Below are 24,204 nucleotides of genomic sequence, written 5' to 3'. Positions count from 1 at the left end.
GCCTCCCAGCCTCATCACCAGGAGAGTAGCGTCCTCTTCCAGGGGCAGAGGCACAGCCCCGCCGTCCCTAACAGCACCCTGACCTCCAACTGCCCAGCGTCCTAGAGCGTGGCCCACATCTCCCTTCACAGGCAAGCACCCCAAGGCATGGCCTACCTTCCTCCTCGCCCGGCTTCGTCTCCACCCAGTCTTCCCCAGCCGGAATCAGAGGACTCTGCCATCCTCCTGGCCTTCCTTCACCCGAGACACCAGCAACTGCCCCCCCCCACCCCCCGCCTACCACCACCAGCGCCCCGGGGGCGGCCACCAGAGTTACCACCGTGACCAGGCCAGCGCGGTTGCTGCTCCCCTGAAGCTTGCTTTCCGCCCGGGAGTTGTGGTGACTGGCTTAACTACAGCTCCAACCGGAGCCGTGAAGAATGCACACCGCTGCACACCGCAACTGCAGCTGAGTAATGCTTTAAATCTGGCTGACGGACACATTTCTCAGCACACTAAAGAAATTCTAACCACAGGGGATGTGGAGATATAGCTTCCTCCTAAAGAATTCCCAAAGGAAACACAAAATCACAAAGGGGCTCCATTTTGATGGAGGAATACTCACCTTCATGAGCCCAAATATGACGCTGAAGGTCTGAGCCATTCTTCATGAAATAGAAATCACAATACGGGCATTTCATGGCTCTCTTTCCAATGAGCCCTTTCAGCTGCACCCTCCTCCCGAGAACCTCGGAAATGGTGCTCATGGAAACCTCTAGAAGAAAAGCAGGATGAGAACTAGAAGCAGCCAAAGAACCGTGGTTCAAGTTAGACGTCACTGAGCCTCCTGACAGAACCTGCACCTCCGCTCAACCCCAGCAGCTCTGAGGCGGCAAGTTAACCATGTGCCTCGTGGCGTCACGTGATAGGACCTCTGCCTAAAAAGTCAAACCAGAATCTAAGCGAGTCTCAGAGCTAAATTTCTGTTAACACAAAATGTGTGGGATGGAGAAACAGTATCACGAGGCCACAGTAGGACAAAGGCAGAATGTGAAACCACTCAGGAAAAGAGACTCAGTTTCCCCAACAAATTAACGTCATGGGGAAAAAAGCAGGGCTGGGGGTGTCCTGCAGAACACAAGAAACTTAGGTGACATAACAACTCGATTCAAACAAACCAACTGTAAAAAGGAAGTCTGTGTCAACTGAGGAAACTTTAAATGGACTAATACTAACTGATAATAAGAAACTACTTTTAATACTGTTTTAATGGTGATGTGTTAGCTCTGTTTTTTAAAAGTCCTTGTTGGTTGGAGATGCAGGCTGAAGCTTTTTTATGGGGAAATCACATCATGTTGGGATATACTGTAGAATATTTGAGGGAAAAAAGTGGGGGTCAGTTTCTGCCAGCAGCTTGACCAAACATAGACAACTATGGAAGCCGAGTTATGGGTACCTGGCTGTTCTTTATATTATTCTGCGTATTTTGTACCCATTTGAAATTTTACGTAATAAAAAATTTAAAATAATAAGCAAAAGTTGAAGGGGTTAAATGGGTATCCCTGGCCCACACTGGACACAGGTTACACAGGACGCGGGTTAACACGGGGAGGACAAAACTGGGCAGTCAGAGAATCACATAACCCACGTGTCCCCACGTGGAGGAAGGCCACAAGGCTCCCCGATCCCAGAAGAAACATGAGGGTTAGCGCACTTCCGTTATTTCTTCATTTTTCTCCAGTATCATCTTTAATCAGTGGGTCAGTTCCCCAATAGGAGGAGCAGACACAAAGTAAGAGAAAGAGAAAAGGGACACGGACCTAGCTGCTCTGCTCCCCATTTATGCACACACAGCATACATCTGCACTCATGGGCCCCGAGCGATGTGGCACCGGGGGTCTGGGGACAAGCCGCTAAGGATGGCGGCCCTGCCTCAAGGCTCTTGGGCAGCGGGAGAATACCAGTGCCTAGAGTACAGGGGTGAGTGCACCGTGACGGTCCGCATGGAGGGGGGGCCACCAAAGGCTCCCCAAGGTGGCTCTGACGGAGGACGTCGAGAATACCCAGGAATTGACTGGGCAGAACCAAGGAGCAGGGTCCCAGGCAGTGAGAACAAAAGTGACAAGGCATGTGATGCCCAGGGAGTTTGGGGCTTGAGGACACCGAAGGTGATGGTCACTCCAACTCACTGGGTTCCTCAACCTGGGAGGGAGCCTACACCCCTTGTAAACCATCACTTGGTTCAGGAACCTACCAATGGGGCCAAGGAAGTAGAATATGTGTCAGGTCTGCACTGGGTAAGTGACCCGTCTAAAGGCAGTCACAGTTACTATTAAAAGGGGAAGGGAGCACAGGGAACTCTACTCAATACTCTGTAATGGCCTATATGGGAAAAGAATCTAAAAAAAAAAAAGAATGGACATATGTATATGTATAAATGACTCACTTTGCTGTACACCTGAAACTAACAGAACATTGTAAATCAACTATACTCTAAGAAAAATTTTTTACAAAAGGTGGGGGTAATCATGAGACTGGGGCAGACATATCTGAAGACCAGATAAAAGGATAAAATGAAGCACATAATTATATAAACTCCTGAGCTTTAAAAAAAAGTTAATTCTTGCCCTTGAATTTACTCATATCTTTATTCCCTCTTATATTTCCATTTAATACAGTTGAAATATAATGCTGTGTCTTAAAATAAACATAAGCATCTTAAAATCAATCTCCCACTCTAAGATGCATAACCTTACCGGGATGGTTGGTCTTGATATGTGACTTTATCAGTCGATCTTCTGAAAAAGACTTTTCACACACAGGACAAGAATAACTCCTTTTGTCCTTAACAGAAAGAGAGCATAATCAATGGACCGTCTCGTTTAAAACTCAGGCTCTGTGGAAAAATACCACCACCACCACCATCACCGTCACAGCTAGATGCACAGCGCGCCTTTCCCAGCGCCTGGCATGCAGCCCGCAGCTGGCCCCGCACAGCCCGGGGAGCTCAAGGGCAGTGGGGCAATGGCCTCACCTGCATTTCAGGAGGGAGGGACGGGCCTTAGAGACAACGGACCTGTGGAGGTGGCCAGGCCAGGGGAGGGCGGGGCTCGGCCTCGAGGTCTACCATGCAGACCAGGGCTGCTCCACAGCCCGACACGTATTCTGCCCTCCAGTGCTCAAGGCATGGTGTGTGTGAGGGGTTCATATAAGTTATCTTATTGAGACTCGTGACCACTCTTGAAGGACAGGCATTATTACGCTTTTACAGATTAAGAAACCAAGACCAAGGGCAAAGAGCCCCAGGTCTGCGAGAAAGAGGCAGCGTCGGAACCCGAGGGTACGGACGCCCACCCCAGGCTCCGACCACTCCAAGGCCACGTCCCACCCAGGCTGCAGGTAAGGGGCTCGCTCTGTGCATCTGCTGGCTCATCAACACACCTGCCTGCAGTGCCACGTTCTCAATTAGGAAGAAGCTTTTGTGAAGGATCACGCCATTGCTCATCCGCCTTTCCTCTCAGAGTAATGCCATTTCACAAGACAGTTCTTCAGAGGGTGGGTGTTATGGGTTAAATTCTGCCCCCACAGATTCATGTGTTGAAGTCCTAACCCCCAGTACCTCAGAATATGACCTTATTTGGAAATATGGTCATTACAGATGTAATTAGTTAAGATGAGTTTGCAGGCCCTAATTCAATATGACTAGTGTCCTTGAGTGGCACGGACTTATATATACTACCAAATGTAAAACAGATAGCTAGTGGGAAGCAGCTGCATAGCACAGGGAGATCAGCTCGGTGCTTTGTGACCACCTAGAGGGGTGAGGTAGGGAGGGTGGGAGGGAGACGCAGGAAGGAGGGGATATGGGGATACATGTATATGTATAGCTGATTCACTTTGTTATAAAGCAGAAACTAACGCACCATTGTGAAGCAATTATACTACAATAAAGATGTTGAAAAATAAAAAAATTTTTAAAAAGAGGAAATGTAGACAGAGACCTGCAAGAGGGAGAACACCATGTCTTCATGGGAGAGAGAAAATACCCAAACCCACCCCAAGAGAAGAAAATTACAAGCCAGTATCTCTCAAGAACATAGATGCAAATATTCTCGACAAAATATTAGCACATAAAACCCAAAATGTTTAAAAAGAACTATACACCACAACCAAGTGGGATTTATCCCAGGTACAAGGTTGATTCAACATTCTAAAATCAATTAATGTAATCCATCACATCAACAGGCTAAGAAATAAAAACCACATGATAATATCAATAGAGGCAGAAAAATAATTTGGCAAAATCCAATACCTATTCATGATAAGCAATCTCAGTAAAGCAGGAATAGAGGGGAAGTTCCTCAACTTGATAAAGAGTATCTACAAACAACCTATAGCTAACATTATACTTAATGGTGAGAAACCAGAGACTTTCCCACTAAGATTAGAAACAAAGCAAGGATGTCCCCTCCCAGCACTCTGTTTTAACATCATAGCTGAAGTCTTAGCTAATGCAATAAGACAAGAAAAGGAAATAAAATATATAGAGATTGAGAAAGAAGAAATTAAAATTGTCTTTGTTTGCAGATGACATAATCACCTATGTAGAAATTCTAAAAGAACAGACAAAAACGTTCCTGGAGCTAACAAGCGATTATGGCAAGTTACAGGATACAAGGTTAATATACAAAAGTCAATTGCTTTCCTATATACTAGAAATGAACAAGTGGAATTTGAAATTCAAAACACAATACTACTTACATTAGCACACAAAAAATTCAGTGCTTAGGTATAACTCTAACAAAATATGTACAAGATCTATATGAGGAAAACTTCAAAACTGATAAAGGGAATCAAAGAACTAAATAAATGGAGAGCTATTCCAGGTTCAAGGATAGGAAGACTCATCGTTGTCAGACGTCAGTTCTTCCCAATTTGATCTACAGATTCAATGCAATCTCAATCAAAACCTCAGCAAGTTATTTTGTGGGTACTGACAAACTGATTATAAAGTTTATATGGAGAGGCGAAAGACCCAGAAGCCAACAAAAAATACTGGAGGAGAAGAACAAAGTTGGAGGACTGACATTACTCAACTTCTAGACTTACTATAAAGCTACAGTGATGAAGAGTATGTGATACTGGTGAAATAACAGACAAATAGATCAAATGGAACAGAACAGAGTCCAGAAACAGACTCTCTTAAATACAGTCAATGGATCTTTGACACACGAGCAAATGCTACACAATGGATCAAAGATAGTTTTCTCAGGCTTCCCTGGCAGAACAGTGGTTAAGAATCCACCTGCCAACGCAGGGGACACGGGTTTGAGTCCTGGTCTGGGAAGATCCCACATGCCACAGAGCAACTAAGCCCGTGCACCACAACTACTGAGCCTGCGTGCCTAGAGCCCATGCTCCGCAACAACAGAAGACACTGCAACGAGAAACCCGCACACCACAACGAAGAGTAGCCCCCGCTCGCCGCAACTAGAGAAAGCCCACGCACAGCAACGAAGACCCAATGCAGCCAAAAATAAATAATTAATTAATAAAAAAAAAAAAGATAGTTATCTCAACAAATGATGCTGAAACTGGACAGGCACATGCAAAAGAAAAAAAAAACGAACCTAGACAAAAACCTTACACCCTTCCACAAATATTAACTAATAATGGATCACAGATCTAAATGCAAAATACAAAACTATAAAATTCCTAGAACACACAGGAGAAAACCTGGATGACCTGGAGTATGGTAATGATCTTTTAGATATAACCCCGAAGGCATTACCCTTGAAAAAGAAAAGAATTGATAAACTAGACTCCATTAAAATTAAAAATTTCTGCTCCGTGAAAGACACTGTCAAGAGAATGAAAAAACAAGCCACAGACTGAGAGAAAATATTTTCAAAAGTTACATCTGAAATAGGCCAAAGACCTGAACAGACACCCTACCAAAGTGGATATACAAATGGCAAGTAAGCATATGAAAAGATGTTCCACATCATATGTCATCAGAGAAATGCAACTCAAAACGACAAGGTACCATTACATACCTACAGAATGATCCAAATCTAGAACACTGACAACACCAAGAGCCGGTGAGGATGTGGGGCAATGGAAACTCTCATTCATTGCTGGTGGGGATGCAAAATGGTGCAGCCACTTTGGAAGGCAGTTTCTCTCAAAACTGAAATACTCTTACCATATGACCCAACAATTGCACTCCTTGGTATCTATCCTAATGAACTGAAAACTTATGTCCACACAAAAACCTACACACGGATGAAGCAGCTTTATTCATAACTGCCAAAACTTAGAAGCAAGCAGGATGTCCTTCAGCATATGAATGGACAAATTGTGGTACAACCAAACAATGGACTGTTATTCAGTGCTAAGAAGAAATGAGCTATCAAGCCATGAAAAGATGTGAAAGAAACTTAAATGCATATTACTAGGAGAAAAAAAGCCAATCTGAAAAGGCTACATATTATATGATTCCAACTGTAAGACATTCTGAAAACAGCAAAATGATGGCGACAGTAAAGGGATCCGTGGTAGCCAGGGAGTAGAGGGGAGAGAGGGGTGGACAGGAAGAGCAAGGAGGATTTTCAGGGCAGTGAAACTACGCTGTGGGGTACTATAATGAGGGGTACGCATCAGTGAACATTTGTCCAGATCCCAAAAATGTGCAGCACCGAGTGGACCCCAATGTAAACTATGGACTCTGGGTGTTACTCACGTGTCAACGTAGGTTTATCGACTGTAACAAAGGTAGCGCTAAGGTATGGGACGTCAAGAGTGCAGGAGGCTGTGCACATGTGGCGGTAGTGGGTACACAGGGAAATCTCCGTACTTTCTGCCCAGTTTTGCAGTGGCCAATGCCACCGACTTCCACCCAGGCTACATCACAGGGTCCAGGCTTGTCAATGTACTCCCATCAGCGACCTCCTATGCCCTTGACCTTCCAGGTCACCCCATCACTCCTGGCACCTGCACACAGGAACTGGTGCTCTCACGCCCTTTTGAAAGACGTCCCGGGCAGCACACACCCTGGAGGAGGCCTGTCGCCACCCCTGGCTGCCCCAGTGCCCTCACCATCAGAGCTGATGGAGGCATTCAGAAGGGCTTTGAAGGAGTTTACACTGATCTCTCCTGAGCCCTTGCTGTTTGATTTTTTTTTCTTTTAATCTCTGATAGCCTGAAAGCAATTTATCTTAGAGCTTATCAGGGTCCCTCACTTCTTGATGCCTTTGAAGACCGTCGGAAGGATGCAGGCAGTGAGACAGGGTGTTGGAGAAGGGTGCACTCTAAGGACTCATTTATTTCTTTTGCAGAAACCTCAGTCCCCGACCGGAGATGAAAACCCAAACTGACACAGCAAACTTAAAAAGCACAGTGGTGAAAAGAGTTCTCGGCAGAGGAGGAGAGAGCGCCCCGCGCCGTAATGGCGGTAAAAGAGCCCAGCCCTCGCAGTTTGTTTGCTCTGATGGAAATGGCCTTCAAAGCCACACAGGACTCTTTGAAAGAAGGCAGGTGGCAGCAGAAGGCAGTGGCCATGGGGTGTGGGGCGGAGGCGGGGCGGGAGCAGCTCCGGGGCTGAAGCTCCGAGCGCGGCTCGCAGCTCTGGACGAACCCCGCCTTGGCCTACGCCTCTGTGGCAGGTTCCTCGGCCCCCGAAGCCACAGGGCAATTCTCAAGCCTGAAACCAGTGGTGGGTGGAAAATATCAAATCTACCTCCACCCTGCCGCCAAGTGTATTAACGATCACATAAGTACACCTATAAAGTATCTAACATCAGGTTAAAAAAATAAGGTGGGAGATTCCACTCTGAACAATTTCTCAGGAATAAAAAGACCGCGGACTCACTCATTTATTCCTCAAACCTTCCGGGGCCCCTGTGCTGTGCCGGACATAGTACTGGGGACAAAGGTGGGAGACTCTGGCCCTGCCCTCAAGGGGCTCATAAAGTGGTGAGAACTGCCAGCACACAGAGGCCACTAATCATCGTGGGACACAGAGCAAGTGTGACAGACAGGAAAACTGACACTTCCATCGTGGCTAATTTAACAAGTTAGAAAAGAGCCAGAAACGTGCTCCATATGGGATTTCAACTCCAGGCTCTTCCTGTCCACTGAGCGCGGCTGAGCGCTGCTCTGCTTTGCAGGCCGTGCCCCTCACTTCCGGCCTCGGGCTTGCTAACAGGCAGCTGTTTTAGAACCAGGAAACTCCGCTTGCCAGAGGTCCCCAGCACTGCGGATAGATGCTCAAACAGGGCAGCACAGAAACAGGCAGTCTGCGACCACGTAAGAAAAGACCATACTCCTGCAGCTCTTAGAAAGGAAAAACCTTTTGTCCAATTGCTTTAGTTGAATACCATTTTACTCTACTTTAAAAAAAAAACTATAGACAGACCCATTTATTTCCAGAAAGATATTGGAGGTCGCTCCATCTACTTCTCTGTGTTGGCAATATATTATTTTAGTTTACTTCCAGCAAGGACACGTAAGATTTCATAAATACATTTACCTTTATAGCCAAATACAGTCTACACACTTCTCGAAGACAGGCATTAATTTTAAACGTTTGTTGAAAGGCCACCTCACCCTGGATGGAAGCACCACCACCACTGTTACTATTCCTCCTCCCTCCTCCTGCCACCACTACTAAAAAGGAGGAGCTGGTGTAGACCGGCCTCCCCGTCACGCCTGGACCTGTGCTGGGTCCCTCACAATCGTTATCTCACTAACTTCCCACAGCAACCCCGGAGGCGGGGACTGCCACCCCACTTTCCAGACGAGAGGTCAGAGAGGTTAGGTCGTGAAGCCACACCACTTGCAGATGGTGGAGTCTGAATGCCAAAATGTGCCCGCTCTTCCCAAGTGTGGACTTGTAACTGCTACAGTGCCCTGAGCACTGGGTGCCTGAGAGATCTTCTGAGAAGGGACACGAGCCAGAGACAAAGGGGACAGACTGACATATCCTGAACATACACCATAAGCTCGACTTCCTGCTATGTCAAATGTCTGTATCAGGGCGAACTTATTTAAACAACAGGTTCCCAGGTCCGCCCCTCCAAATTATGGTGGAGGTCTGAGCCAGGAATCTCATTCAAAACGTGTACCCCCAAGTAATTCTGATTCAGGATGTCATAACTTACATCATCGGGGTCAGTGGCTTACAAAGTTATTTAATGAGACCTACACAGACATCACCACCCAGAACATACCTGCACACACAGTGGCATATAAACACACTGAAACACAGGACAAAAGGTCTCAGAAAACAATACCTATTACCTTGTCATGGGTAAATAGTGCTGATCATTTCTATTTCATTCTATTCCATTTCATTTTTAAGATAAACTGGTTGTAATCCACTAATTTCACAACCCTATAATGGATCATGACCTGGGGGCTGAAAAAACACTGACCTGGCTGTTCTATACTTAATTTCTAGTTTAATCCTCACAATCCTGAGAGGTTGGAGAGAGTACCATATCTCCATTTTACAGATGACAAAACTGAGGCTTAGGGAAGCAAAGCAATTTGCCCAGGATCACAGAGGTGGATATGGGGTCTTAACTCTAACATGCTAGAACCCAAAGCCTGCCTTTTATTGTACAGAAACCATGTTTTCTCAAGTCTCCCTTTCACAAAGTTTGCACAGTGCTGTAAATAAAATAGGTTTGCTCCAGTCACTGACTAACTCCTTTGACCAGGTCCCCACGTTTCCTTGATGCCAACACATCCTTGACTCCAAGTCACGCCATCTGGCTACTAATGGGAGGGAGGAGGTGATGGGAAGAAGCTACATTAAATGTACACACACCTTCCAGTCATTAGGTGTATCTTTAGCTAAGAAACGGTTGTTGAGAGTCACAGAAACGGGCACTCAGCCAAATTATCCTGGAGTCCTAGTGCAACCAGAATGGACATGACTATAGGCTCATTTGGGGAGGGACAGAGGGGGATGCATTCTACTTTAAATTTCCTTAGTTTTTTCACCACATGGGAATCTGTGTTGCAAAGAAGTAAGTGTTGGATGGAATGTGAGAGCCCAACCAGACTTTCAGCGCACCTGGCCCCATCTCTCTGGGTCACAGGCAAGGAAACCAAGGCCCCCACGGACGTGGGGACTGGACCCAGGTCAGAACGGCACCGGGCTCCCTGCCGGAGAGACACCTCCCCACGCTTGACCAGCGTCCTTAGGCACCTTCACATAACAAAGCTCGTTTGTGCTCTCTCCTTGGAGCCTCACCACCACCCTGAGAAAGTGGGGTGCGGTATGCACACCATTATTGCATATATATATATATATATATATATATATATATATTTTATGACTCCTTTTACACGAAGCGTCCAGAATGGGCAGATCCATGGAGACAGAAAGTAGACGGGTCGTTGCCTAGGAACTCAGGGAGGAGAAATAAGTGATGACAGACAATGGGAGGTCTTTCCACCGTGTCACCATCCCCTTGGTGCCTGTGGCTTCATCACAGACATAACTGACAGGCTCTAAAGACAAATACGGTCTAAGCTCAAAACACTGGAACCTGTTTTCATAAAGAATGCTCTCTTCCCACATCGGCAACACAGTCCGCCTGCCTCAGGGAGAGCGCGTAGTCATTCGACGCCCCAGGTAAATGCGTGTGCTGCCTGTGAGTAAACAGGAATAGCACACCTGTCATGCCCCACACGCACAGAGAGAGAGAGAGAGAGAGAGAGAGAGAGGAGAACGGGAACTAAGAGGTACCAAGTGACGTACAGCAGCTGTCACGCAGTCACCTATACAAGCTGAGCCAGGTTCTTTACCTAGAGCACTCCGTTTTAACCTCCCAATAACCCAGAAGACCCATACACATACACAAAGACATACACGTGCATACATGTGCGCTATGTGTTCAGGGGTGTGTGCGGTACGTGTGTACACATGTGTAGACTGCATGGGTGGATGTGTGTGCATATGTGTGTATATATACGTGTGTGTGTGTGTGTGTGTGTACAAAGCTGATATACTGTTTAATATACATTTTATATAGAAGGCCACCAAGTCTCAGAAGGGACGAGTGACTTGTCCAGCACCACACAGCCTGTGCAGATACTGGAGACAACACCTGAACCCAGGTATCCAACCCCAAAGCGCAGGCTCTTACCTACCCACGAAACCCAAAACACCCTGACTTCACCCTTGGTAACAAACTGCTGGAGCGTTAGTGATTTTTAGGCCAGAAAACGGAGGCGGCGCATCAAGTTTCTGAAGCCTCATGGTGCGCAGTCTGTGGCCTAGAAAGGAATGCAGTTAAAGCAGAACCACACCTGGGGCCAGGTGCGCCTCCTTTATAACTTGGAGAGTCTCAAATCACTCTCAGGTGTCAGCCTCTCAAGTTAGAGTAGCATTTGCTAAAATAAACATTCACTCGTGTCACATGTTCAACACCCACCAGGGAATTAAACACATTTTGCCACCATGAATATTAACAGCACCTTGAATTAACATATCACTTTTTTTTAAAGTGCTTTACAGACATTCTTCCGTAGACTTTCCAAGAAACAGCACAGTGATACGACAACGATGATCATCAGCGTTTACTGTGCTCTCACTATGACCCGAACACCGCACTTAGCACTTGACAGGCATCATCTAACTCACTCTCTCAACAGCTTTTAGTGGCGGCTATTCTTACTATCATCCCTGTTATTAAGGGTTATTTAAAACATCATTTAAGAAACCCTTGCTTTACTCCTATTCTGCAGACTTTCTCCGATGCTTAAAAATCTGCATAGAAAAGCAAATTTATTCAATGTAACCTTTTTTCCAACATATGTGAGGCTGTCCCTGTGACAGGAACCCTGGGATGGAGGCCTTTGTAAAGTGGAGGGCCTGCTTCGTGAGAAGGACCTCCCCATTTTCCGGGGAAGACGCCCACACACGGGGCTCACGGGGAGCACGGGCGCCTCCGTATGCATCACTGTGAGGAAGCAGGGAGCACCCAGGGGAGACGGGGCTGCCGCTCGGGCGCGCTACTTACCAGCTCTGTGTGAACTTTAAGATGTGCCTGCAGCTTATATTTATCTGGAGTCGAGTAGTCACAGCCGTCAGTGGGACACTTCAGCAAGATGTTACTGTGTTTCTGAATTACATGGCGTTTAAGGCAGTTTTTGGTGATGGAAGAATAATGACACTGGGAGCAATAATACAGATGTTCCCGGGTGTGGGTGCGGACATGCATGTCAAAATGCACTTGGTACCAAAAAAGTTTGCCTAAAAAAATATTTTCACATGAGAACAAGGAAGTTTCTTTTATCCTGAAGTTGATTTCTTTTAATTAGTATTATTTTTTAACTACTATATTTCTCTCCCTCTCATGCTTGTCCGGGTCACCCTTCACACTTTGCACCACATCTCTGGCTGGACATGACTTTTCAAAGGTGGCAGGTGGCAAATATTAAGGGTGCTACTACTTCTGCATGATGTCACAGCTGGGAGAGGAGGAAACGGATGTTTACCGAGGACCAATTACGGTGCCAACTACCTTTATGCACACGCGTGAAATCAACGAGGCTCTGAACTCTGCTGACACCTGGGCCATCTACATCCTGTCCTGCCAGCTCTCCACGAGACCAGAGGCCACGCTTTCACGGCAAGCTGGGAGGGTTGCATTCGGGGTCTCCCTACAAAGAGCTGCAGCCACTTCTGTGATCTCTCTCTGCTCATCTAGGACATGGCCACAGCTTAAAGCTCGACTTTAAACTTGTCACGTGCCAGAAGAAAGGTGCTTCTTGGCTAAAGTTCTGGCAGAGGCCGTGGGCTAAGCGTCCGCCTGCACGCCTGACGGAGCCAGCACGGTTAGCTGTCCCGCCATCCTGGCTGCCTTCACAGGCTTCACGAGCTAAACTGCACGCACCACTGTGCACATCACTATCTACGAATGACGGCTAGCTCACTTAGAAGGCGTTCTGTGCAAAGAGACACGAGCTCAGCTCAAACACCAGGTGACCCACAGCCAGGCGGGGACGGGAGGGGCTGCTGGGAAGACAGGCCCCAGCCTCGCGCCCCGGCGCCCCCCCTTACCACAGTATTCGCACTCCAGGTCGCCATACACCTTCCGGATCCTCTCGCACAGGCCGGTATTCATGCGCCTCTTCTGTAAACTGTCCAGGATCTTCATGAACGCAGTGATGCCCGCCCGGTGCTCGGGGAGGGGCGTGCAAGAGTCAGGCCGGCACAGGGCCGCGTCCCTCCCACCAGCTCCCGGAGGAGGGTCTGAGGCCTCGGCTGGGTTTGCCCTGAGACCCCTGCCGGGATCTGGGCCGTCGGATGGGAGGGCAGCCACTTGCTGCCCTTCAGCCGGGGGGCTCTCGGCGCCCTGGGCTTCCGGGTTTGCTGCGGCGCCTTTGGCCTTGGACAGCAGTGGTGCGACGTCCTGGCCCTGAGCTGGACTGGAGCCTCCCTGCTGGGTGTGCAAGGTCTTCTCCGGAGCAGCCAGAGCCTCGGCAGAGGAGGGATCACTCTTCAACAGGAACTCATCGGAAACCACCGCGTACCGACGAAGGTCGGAGGACACCGCGGAGGCCGCCAGCTGGCAGGGTGCTGGGGCGGCGCTGTCTGCCTGGGCGGCGGCCGAGCACACAGGCGCGGCGGGCACCTCTGTTGGGGCCTCGGACCCCTCCTCGGGACGAGCGTCCCCAGCGCCGGCCGCCTCCTTGGGTGCGTTCACCCCCTGGAACACAAACTCCTCTTCCGCCAGCTGCAGCTGCCCGCCCAGGGCCTCCTGCTGGATGTCCCCGCCGGGCCCCAGGAGGCAGAAGCTCTGGTTGATGGAGCTGGTGAAGACCAGGGTCTCCTGGGCGGCCCCGTGCGCCTCCTTGATGTGGGCGCGCAGGCGGATGGAGCTGACGAACTTCTTGAGGCAGAGGGCGCAGACGTACACGAACGGGTGCTTCCTGACGTGCAGCTCCAGCGCCTGGTACTTGGTGGCCCCATGGCCGCAGAGCTCGCAGGCGAAGGGCCACTTGTCGCCGTGGACCAGCATGTGGCGGTCGCGGTCCAGCTCGTTCTTGAACTTGCGCTCGCAGATGTGGCAGTCGTAGAGCAGCTGCCGCTTGCCCTCCCTCGTCATCAGGCAGAGCTCGTCCAGGGCCTCCTGGACCTTCTTGTCCTGCGGGTCGTGTGCGTCGCGGATGTGCTTGATGAGGTTCTTGACATCCGAGTACTTCTTCTTGCAGAAGCGGCAGTGCTGCTTGATCTTCTTGTGCACGCGCTCCACGTGCACCTTGAGGTGGCCCTTGCTCAGGCAGGTGAAGGAACAGCAGTCGCAGGCGAACTTCTCGCCCGTGTGCTTGCGCAGGTGCACGTTGAGGTTGGCCTTGATGGCGCTGGCGTAGCTGCACTGGGGGCACTTGTACGGTTTCTCGTTCGTGTGGATCCGCAGGTGGGCCTGCAGCGAGTGCTTGAACTTGAAGACCTTGTTGCAGTACTCACAGGTGAAGATCTTGAGCTGGGTGGGCCCGAGCCTAGAAACAGAAGACAGCACCATTACGGGTGGAGATCCGGCACCTCCCTGATGACCCCTACTTCCTTCCAGCTGCCGAACACCGAAGGCTTAAAAGTGAGCTAAAAGGGGCTGAGGACGGACACATACATTCATTCATCAACAAACAGGACGGGAAGACGTAGAGCGGACCAGGCGCACACGGAGACGAAGACCGGGCCCCTGCTGCCCTGGCGCTGGGAGACAGGAGGCAGGTCTGCACACGGCTGCAGGACAGTGTGCGAGTGGCGACAGGTGCACGTGCGGGCAAAAGAGAAGGCGCCCTCTAACACAGATGAAGGTAGTTGGGCAGAGGAGATGCCTGAGTTGAGGGATGCAGAATAAGGAAGAGGGAGGCAAGAGAAGGCAGAGGGATGTGTCATTTGCTAGGCACACAGCAGCCAGCGGTGCTCCAAAGCTGACCCGGACGAACTCCGAGGTATTCTAACAGGACCAGTCTTAATGGAATGAACTCAGTCTGCTCCATGAAACTAGATACGACCTGCTTGGGTTTGTTCAATAGTTTTGATCATCCAGATTCGCCTATTCATTCCATCAACTGTCAGGGTAACACTCTTTCTCTCTGCTGCAAGTTTCCATGTGAGGGCCACTCTTTCGTGAAAGAGCCCTGGCCTTTTTCCACATCCTCACTTCCCCCCAGGAAAAGGGAACTGGCGTATCTGAGCGGGGACTTTAGAACAGGATCAAGCCTCTACAGCCGTGCTCACTCCTGCCTTTCTGGTGAGAAGGCGTCTGCCTGTGGACAGCACGTGACACGGTAGGCACTTAGCCAGGAGAGTCTGGCGGCGGCAGTCAAGGACCGAGGTGGGGGGAGGCAGACGTGCAGGACAGCCAGCGGGAGCTCAATGTGACCTGCCCCAGGCTCCCTTCTCCCATGGCTCCACCAGTCATGGGCCTGACGTGTGAGCCCCCGTCTTCTTCCTCCTCCAGCATGTCTGGTTCAGAACTCAGACAGGGAAAATAAGGTTGGTCAACTGCCATTTGTTAAACTCAGATATCATTAATTAATAAGTGATTGCCATTTTATTACCACTCGCCTGTGCGTTTCGAGCACTGTGTTAGATTTTGCGCATGCGATAGAGAATGAAAGCCTGGTCTGCCTCACGGGTCCTTTCTCTCTCAATACGGCGACGTGGATGCTGAATGAGATGGTAATAGTAATCACGGCTAACAATTACTGAGTACTTACAATACTCAAAACTCTTTGCTAAGTATTTAATTTCAACCCTATCATTATGCCCATTTTACAGGTGAGAAAACTGAGTATAACCCAAGGTCATACAGTTAGTAAGTGGTGAAGCCAGGATTTGAACCCAAGCAGACTAGAACCTGCACATTCTTCCACATCCTCCTACTGCCTGGAAACACTGTGAACACCAACCCCCCTCGCCGGTGGGACCATACACGCGGAGAAGACCTCCTGTGAGGCGGGTGAGGCTTCCTCTCTCCATAACTGCTCCCTCGGGATTTTGCCTAGGTTATCCAGGTGGGTCCTCAGAAGCACTGACGGTCATTTAGTGCCATTAATCAGACACCATTAAGCTGTGCCCACTGTAACTGTAAAGTCTGTATTTATGGAACTATCCGTACAACTGTGTTTGACCAACACAGGTTACCTTATGTTTTAAATGAAAAATATTTAAGCAGACTGCGGTCCATAAACACCAGAGGGTAGAAGTCCCAGGCTGTAATTAAAACATTCAAATCTGAAAGTCAGTACTATGCCTGCACCTAAACCCAAGGCTAATTTAAGGAAACTAATTTGGACCTTTCTTAAATGACAAAGATAGCCAGAAGGCGATCATTTTACTGGAGGAAGAAACTCTGGATTCACAGCATTAATTAAACAAGTCACAGTATTTCCTTCTCTAATGCAAGGTCTAAATGGTCTTAGGAGCATCTCTGACTCTGATTTTTTCGTATTATTACCCGAATACCTGGTCCAGCCCTCAGTGCTGCCTCCCACCAAGGGTGATGAATCGGAAGAAGCGGCCAAGCCGCCGGCACCAGACTCTCAAGCGCAAGCCTGCACCCGTGGGCTGACGCACAGAGCTGTGATGTCGGGTGATTCCTACCACATTATTTCACTCCGAATGGCCCCTATTCATTGAGAGAGGCACTCTCTCCCACTGCATTTTAGAAAGCATTCAGCCAGAGCTTTAAAAGATCAGACCCCTTGATCTGGTTATTCCACTGCTGGGAATCTAGCGAAAGAAAGAATACGAAATTCAAGCAAAGGTGCTCATTGCATGAGTTTTCACAATAGTTTAAGAGTAGAAGCTGCTTGAAGGTTCCAACGTAGGGAACTAGTTTGGACATTTCTTTTTTTTTTTAACTCACTCATTCATTCATTCTTTCTTTCAAAAAAGTATTCCAGGCACTGGGGACACAATGGGCACAAAAACAAACACAACTCATGCTCCATTGTAGTGCACCTTCTATAGTAAGTGGTGGGCCAGCCGGGTAACCATATAAATGAGCAGATAAGGACCACCAGCTCCCTGTGATGGAAAAAGGCAGGATGCTCTAGGACCCCAGGTCAAGGCGGACTGATCTGTCTGGGGGACAGGGAAGGCCGCCCTGAAGACTGGACATTTGAGCAGACAGCTGAAATATGAACAGGAGTTAACCAAGTGAGGGGGAGGAGAGGTACCCAGTATGAGGAAGAGGCACATGCAGGAGAGATCAAGGAAATAAAAAGGACCCGGATGGCTGGAGCAGATGCTGGAGCCCAGAGAACCAGAGGGAGCACAAGAGGGGGACCAGGCTGGAGAGGTGGCAGCCGTGGAAGACCCTGTAGGCCAAGTTCTCCTAACAGCAATGTGAAGCCTTAAAGGGTACAATCAAATGGGCATTTTACAAAGAGCTCACTGGCTGCAATGTGGAAAGCTGAGTCGTGGATCACGATGCTACAACATGTCACTACAAAACAGTGTTTGTGAATAATTTGAGTAACAAAGGAAAGTAAGTATAATGGGATTAAGTATTAAAAGCAGGATACAAAACTGCACATAAAATATAAACTCGAGAGCTTCCCTGGTGGCGCAGTGGTTGAGAGTCCGCCTGCCGATGCAGGGGACACAGGTTTGTGCCCCGGTCCGGGAAGATCCCACATGCCGCGGAGCGGCTGGGCCCGTGAGCCATGGCCCCTGAGCCTGCATGTCTGGAGCCTGTGCTCCGCAACGGGAGAAGCCACAATAGTGAGAGGCCCGCGTACCGCAAAAAAAAAAAAAAAAATATATATATATATATATATATATATATATATAAACCCGATTTTATAAAATATATGGGCTGAAAAAAGGCTGGAAGGAAATAACATTAAAAATATTAACTGCTTATCTTAGGGAACATTAAAAATATTAACAGTGCTTATCCTAGGGTAGTGAGATTACAAATAATTTTTTTCCTTATAGATTTCCGGACTTTCGTCACACGAAAAGCCTCTTTTGTAACTGTTTTACAATTTAGACTATAAAATATTAATAGAATGCTTGACAACAGGAATACAGCCTCAATCTACTGATTAAATACGGAGTATATTTACCTGTAACTAGATTAGCATTGAACTGAAACCCTCCCCAACAGACCTTGAAATATTATGAAGATAATTAACTAAGGTCTACAGATCAACCTGCGTTGAGACAAGAGAGATCCTCAAAATTAATTCCATTTCAGTGTTGCCAAAGGAGTGCATATTTTTACAGCTTTATCGATTAATTCAGTTGCTCCCATTTGCAAGAAGAGAGGAGTGAGGCTACAGATTAATGAAGCACCCAGATGACATGATGTTATAATTCAACAAGAGCACTTTCCATATATGGTATCATTTATTCCCAGCACTAAACTAAGTCAGATTCTACTGGACAGTCTTGTGGCCGGTGTAAGAGAGGCTCAGAGGCAAAAGCATTTGTGTCCATTCACAGCAGAGCCTCATCCAGGCAGTGGCCGTGTCTGTCCTAATCTCTCTCACATCCCCAGTGCCTGGCACATAGAAGGTGTTTAATCTGTTGGGCTGAAGTCCAGTAGAAGGGCCTAGAGCCAACCCAGGTCTGCCTGGTGCTAGAGCTTACGCCCTCATCAAGAACACCTCCTTTCCCCTCTTCCAGAAACAGAGGGAGCCCACTTGCACTGGCGTTTTGTCTTTCCCCTCAGCTGGGAAAATGTGTACAGAACTCAGGTGATGAGAGTTTGCTGATCTACGTCAGCAGGTACGTATCACAGCTGAGCTGGTGACCATGGGGAGGGTGGGGGGACACGCAGGCTAGTCCCCTCTGGGACATCGACTCACCCAATGTATTTGGAGGACAGTTTTCAGTGTCGATTCAAGTTTTAAGCACTCGTATCCTTTAAGAGGGCAATTTCAATTCTAGCAATTTATCTCACAGGAAGTCTTGAAGAAGTATTGAAAGAGGGAGGAACCAAAACCTTGTCCGTCAAGCAAAAACTGGCTATATATAAACTAGTGCATCTACATGACAGCAAACACACTTAAAAAAAATATGTACTGAAAAGGAAAAAGTCAAGGTGTGGTAAGTTTAAAAAAATGGGTTGATAACAGTGCCTTTGGTATTTTACGCTAGGAAAAAAAATAACAAAATTAGAGTGCTATATTTTAGTATATCATGAAAAACTTATGGTGGCCTGTGAACCACGATGTCTATAGTAGTGACCATGACCAGAAGAGGCACTATGGGTTACTGTAACTGCACATCACACGGATGTTGGAACCTTCTACAGGATGCTTATGCTACTTTTGAAAGTAGGGGGGAAAGAGAGATTTTCTTTTTCATTATAAATTGTGGAGCTATGAAAATCAACTAATTTACTAAGTAAGGCCTTGTTCACACCTCTTTTTATTTAGATGAAGCATACATCTGCCTTAAGCAGAACGCTCCACCTTCCTTAAGCCGAGGCGCTGCGTTTCCCGAGCATGCTTGCTGATCTGCCGCGCATCACACAGAGGCTGCTTGGGCTCAGCTAGCACTCTAGGGCCATAATGGAGGGGCTAGTTCTCAGGTTCAGTCAAGAAACCGAAACCCTTCATAGATGGGTTTGCACACAGCGTCCTGATAAGCTAACACGCCCATCTCTCGCCCTCTGCAGCGGTGGCTGGAGTCGCACAGAACAGAACGCTTTACCTGCTCGACTTCATGGGCTGCTCATAGGGTGTCTGCTGGATGGCGTACTCCTGGTACCCTCTCCGGGGCGCCAGGTCGGCCACCGCGGCCTCGGGGTCTGCGGCTCCTGCTTCCGGGGGCCCAGCCTCCACCGGAACAATCTTGGTAGCACCTGAGATGGAGGCACAACGCACCACATATTAAAGAGGCGCCGTGAGGGCCCTGACCACCCCCCTGCCCCCAGAGCAGGGGACGGAGCCTGGGAAGCGTATTTCTTTACTGTGTGGCACCCATGCAAGGGACTAGTTTTCCTTCAGTTCACACCTTTAACTTGTGTGTTTGTATATGTGTACGCATGTGTGTGTAAGTGTGTGTGTGTGTGTGTGTGTGTGTACATGTGTATGTTTGGGGGGAAAGGGCAAGTTTTCCAATAATCAAAACCTTCTTCTGAGATACATTTTCACTTGATCTCCTTATTAAAAAACAAAAAAATAGATCCATATACACATATATGCTTCCTGCAAGATTTCACATAGATCCACATGTGTTAAACTTTACGCAAATGTAAAACAGCGTCAAGACAGAATGGAGCAGTGGAATCAACTGTGAACAGGAATCTAAGCTGCCTGGGATCTGGTCCCAAATATGACATCACCCTCCCGCCTCCAGACCTCTGTGTCCACCCTGTGAAATGAAAGGTCTGGAGTGGAAAACTCAAAGGTTACCTTTATTCGTGCAAGTTCAGGATGTGAAACGATCAAAGACCGTTTACAGCAGCGTATGTGCACGAGGGTACATGCACACGCACGTTATATATCAAGTGCACTAAAGAAAGGCTCCAATCTACCTCTCGTTTCTGGAATAGCAAAGGAAATTAACCACTTTTTACCCCCCACCTTACAGAAATCTCAGAATACTACCACCAATTCTTAAGAAATCATTATAGAAACTTTCTCTAGAGACAGCTAAACACAGGAAGCTCTCTCCTGGCATTTCCATTTCCCAGAATAACACTTCTCTGAAGTAGGGTGGGGCAGACAAAGTGGCTTTCCAGAAACAACTTCTAGTCACATAATCTTATACGGCTTTTTCTCTGCTGATTACCTTACCCTGCAGTGAAGTATCAAGAGGCATTTATTCAGCGTTTTCATTTTAAATAATCAGTTATCAATACTATTAGCACTGAAAAAAGATGTTTAAAAAGGCTCTAGCTGTCCTCAAAATCCTAAACTTGATTTTTCAAAATTTTATTTAACAGCTATCACCTCAAATTGATAGGAAAAAACCCATTATTATACTTTGGAATCTACTATCACATTGCTTTTTGTCTAAAGTATCCTTTCCTGGAAGAGACCTGTTTTAAAAAGGGTAGTATAAGAAATCCACTGGCTACTTTATGTTTAAGGAAGAGGAGACAGGAATTTCTAGTATCATAAAATATATGATGAACCCACTAAAAAATGCAAAAAAAGGAAGAAGAAAGTGAGGTGGAGGGTTTTGGAGAAGCTGCCAACCTCCATGTGGTGCGAGTGGTCTTACACGTAGGATGGGGCGGTAAGGGCGGGGAGGACATCCAGGAGAGGGGCTGGTGAGGGGGCAAAGAAAAAGACACTCTCCTTGGCCACTGCTCCTGTGAGCGGCCACTCAAAGGACAAGGACAGGTCGTGGCTGCAGAGGTGGCGGAGGCAGCAGCAGGGGCAGCCCTCACTCCCTTTCCTCTGGACACGCTCGTCCACCACAGCCCTGAGCAGTGACAGGTCAGCCATCATCCCAAGGTACTGGGTAATTCAGTGGAGAGCCCGACAGTGATGAAGCCGCTCAGGATCACAGCCCCAGCTGTCTGGCTGCCTGCGGCACAGCCCCGCCCAGAGAGTCGCATTCTGTCCCCTCCCACTTGTTTTGCTCACCTGGAATCACTTCGTGAGCCGTTAAAACCACACTTATGATGGGCTTCTTGGCTCCGGAGATCTGCGCGGCCTCTTTTCCCGAGCAGACCTTCTGGACTTTCTCCACTCTCTGAGTCCGCAGTCTCTTCGGGGCCTTTTCTCGATCATCTTCCTTATACTTCCTCTCCAGTTCAAGGTCAGATTCGTTACCTAAGGAGCAAATACCAAGATGCATAGAATATCCTCCTATGTCAGTGATGGAGTCAGGGAGTGCACACAACCCCAACCCTTTTACGGGACGACAGTAAAGGAAACGTACACGTGTGATACAGACACTGGTCCACGGTGCCATGCAGGCCCCTTTACCACTTCGGGCAGCATCTTTGCTTCTTCAGTCTTTCACGTGATTCAATAAATATCACCCCCTGCCACAGGCCACCACATGGGCATGGAGGATACAGCTGACGGGGCAGGCAGAGCCACTCATCTTGTTGTCATGAAGCCAACCAGCCCACAGTGTCATCTACCATCAATCAATACTGCGGAGAAGACATGGTCTTCTTTAGATTTACAGCCTAAGAAGAAGTCGTTCAGTTACTCGTCTTCCTGTTAGTAGGTGCCTTCCATGTGCCAGGCACGGGGGATATAAAGGCTGACAGGGTTTTGTTATACAGCAGAAACTAACACACCATTGTAAAGCAATTATACTCCAATAAAGATGTTTAAAGAAAAAAAGAAAACAAGCTTAGCTACAAAATAAATCAATAAAAAAAAGTAACCTAAAGAAGACTGACAGGGCACAGACCCAGACCCTGCTCCAGAAAGCCCTGCAGCCTGAGGGGTAAGAAACACTTCATATCAAAGTGAAGCATAAAGGACTGCGTGCTATTCCCAATTCCTAAGTGAGAAGGAAATACGGGGAAGGAAAGGACAGGAGTTGTCTCTTTCCAAGAATCACAGCCACACACCTGCAGTAGCCTGCCCAAGAACTACTTCTTCAGAACATTCTAACAAAGAGACAGGACCCACTCGGCACAGCCCTGCGTTAGAGATGAACACAGGGTGGGTGCATGGTCACGGGACAGGCACGTGGTGCAGGCTTGGAAAGCGCTGGAATAGGGGTTGTCAGGGAGGTGAAGTCAGAACCAGGAAGTAATAACGCAGAAGCCGGAGAAAAGGGAGAAACCAGGGGGAGACAGCCTGAGGCAACTCAGGAAGCCTGTGCTTCCCGTGATTTAAGTTGCCCACAGCCGGACCCACACAGAAACCCCCCCGATGGACACCTGAAGGAAGACAGAAAATGGAGAAGTGCAAGCTCCTAGGACGGCATGCTGGCTGAAGGAAATCTCTCGCAAGACGAGGCCAGGAAAAAACCTGGCTAATGGGGCAGGTGGATTGAAACAAACAATTTTCTGTGTTCTATAAATGAGAGTCTTTCCGCGCTTGTCCCAATCATCCAGGTGCTTGAACATTTTTAGATCTGGTAGAAACAGTCATGGGTTTTTTTTAACCGCTGGAAAAAGGTCTTTAGTCATATAATTAGTGTCAGCACCAAACATGGTAACAGCAAACTGAAAAGAAATATTAGTAAATGAGATCATGATTCAGAGTGCACTCTGCAAGGCCGAAGGGAAAAGTCAAGACGGTTACATACATCCACCCCTCGAAGAACACAATGACTCCTAAAAAGCTGAAGAATGGGCAAAACACGGCATCCCCAAGGTCACTGCCGATGCTTACCTGATGCTCTCTGACTTTTGATCTGCATCGGGCAGTTTTAAGAGATAGGTGTGCATAAATAATTACAGAATATACTGGATGCTATAAAGAGGCAGAAACATACTATAGGACTTCTTGCTTTTAAAAATGACGCTTTACTTTATAAAAGAATTCACCACAGATTACAATTCAATACGTGGATGACACAGCAGGAATAGATAACGTTTACATTAAAAAAAAAAAAGCAAGAATTAGAGCTTGCCATAAGCTGAATCTGGGTTTACATCATGAATCAACTACAAAAGCCGAGAGCATACACATGATGTCAGCCGGCATGACCACGAAGTAGCTGAAGCGATCGTGGTTACACTCCCCACGCTCTGCACTGGATTGACCATGTCTGGACTCAGCTTTACGCATCGTACGTTAAGAATACACTGCAGAACTGGGTGCACGAGGATGGTGGACAGGAGTGGAAGAAAGTCTGGAGGACTGAAACCCGCTAAAGACATGGGAGTTGACCCAGGTGGAGATGAGGAGACTGGATGGGACTCTGGTCTCTCAGCCCAACTATTACCACAGCTCCTATTCGTGTCCTTGCTTCAGCCACCCTGCCTGGTCCCCAGGACAACGAGGAAGCCTCTCCAGCCATTCTGGCAGCGGGAACTCCAGGACCCCAGCGTGGCCAACAGGGTCTGGGGTGAAGGCTGCCAAGGGCTTCTGGGAACGGTTTCCTTTCCTAAGAAAACCTCTCCTTCACTGGGCATCACTATGTCCACTGCCTGGAACTGAGGCAACCACCCAGAACCTACAAGAGATCAAGGGAAAGCCCAGGTCGACGCCTTGAGGGTCCGGAATGAAGGATGGACCCTGGGATGGCAATGGTACATCTGCAGCCCCCCGACCCGACCCGACCCGACCCTGGAACCGCCGATCCCCATG

The 24,204-nt window shown here is 48.1% G+C and overlaps 1 protein-coding gene across 5 annotated transcripts in view; it reads right to left on the bottom strand.

Moving 5' to 3' along the window:
* ZFAT (zinc finger and AT-hook domain containing) overlaps positions 1-24,204 on the bottom strand; it is a 244,589-nt gene that overhangs the window by 155,078 nt on the left and 65,307 nt on the right. For all 5 annotated transcript variants that reach the window (XM_030764163.2, XM_089898687.1, XM_022555539.2 and 2 more), the window contains 6 exons: positions 21,565-21,753; positions 19,679-19,829; positions 13,058-14,499; positions 12,015-12,247; positions 2,736-2,823; positions 605-754 (listed from right to left, as the gene is read on the bottom strand). In XM_030764163.2, coding sequence (XP_030620023.2) covers positions 605-754; positions 2,736-2,823; positions 12,015-12,247; positions 13,058-14,499; positions 19,679-19,829; positions 21,565-21,753 — 2,253 coding nt within the window. The remainder of the gene's footprint in view (positions 1-604; positions 755-2,735; positions 2,824-12,014; positions 12,248-13,057; positions 14,500-19,678; positions 19,830-21,564; positions 21,754-24,204) is intronic.

This window comes from Delphinapterus leucas, chromosome 17 (assembly GCF_059928025.1).
Source record: "Delphinapterus leucas isolate spDelLeu-1000000601 "Yukka" chromosome 17, BTC_Dleu_Yukka2, whole genome shotgun sequence".
NCBI lineage: Eukaryota > Metazoa > Chordata > Mammalia > Artiodactyla > Monodontidae > Delphinapterus > Delphinapterus leucas.
This window is presented reverse-complemented; position numbering and strand designations above follow the sequence as displayed.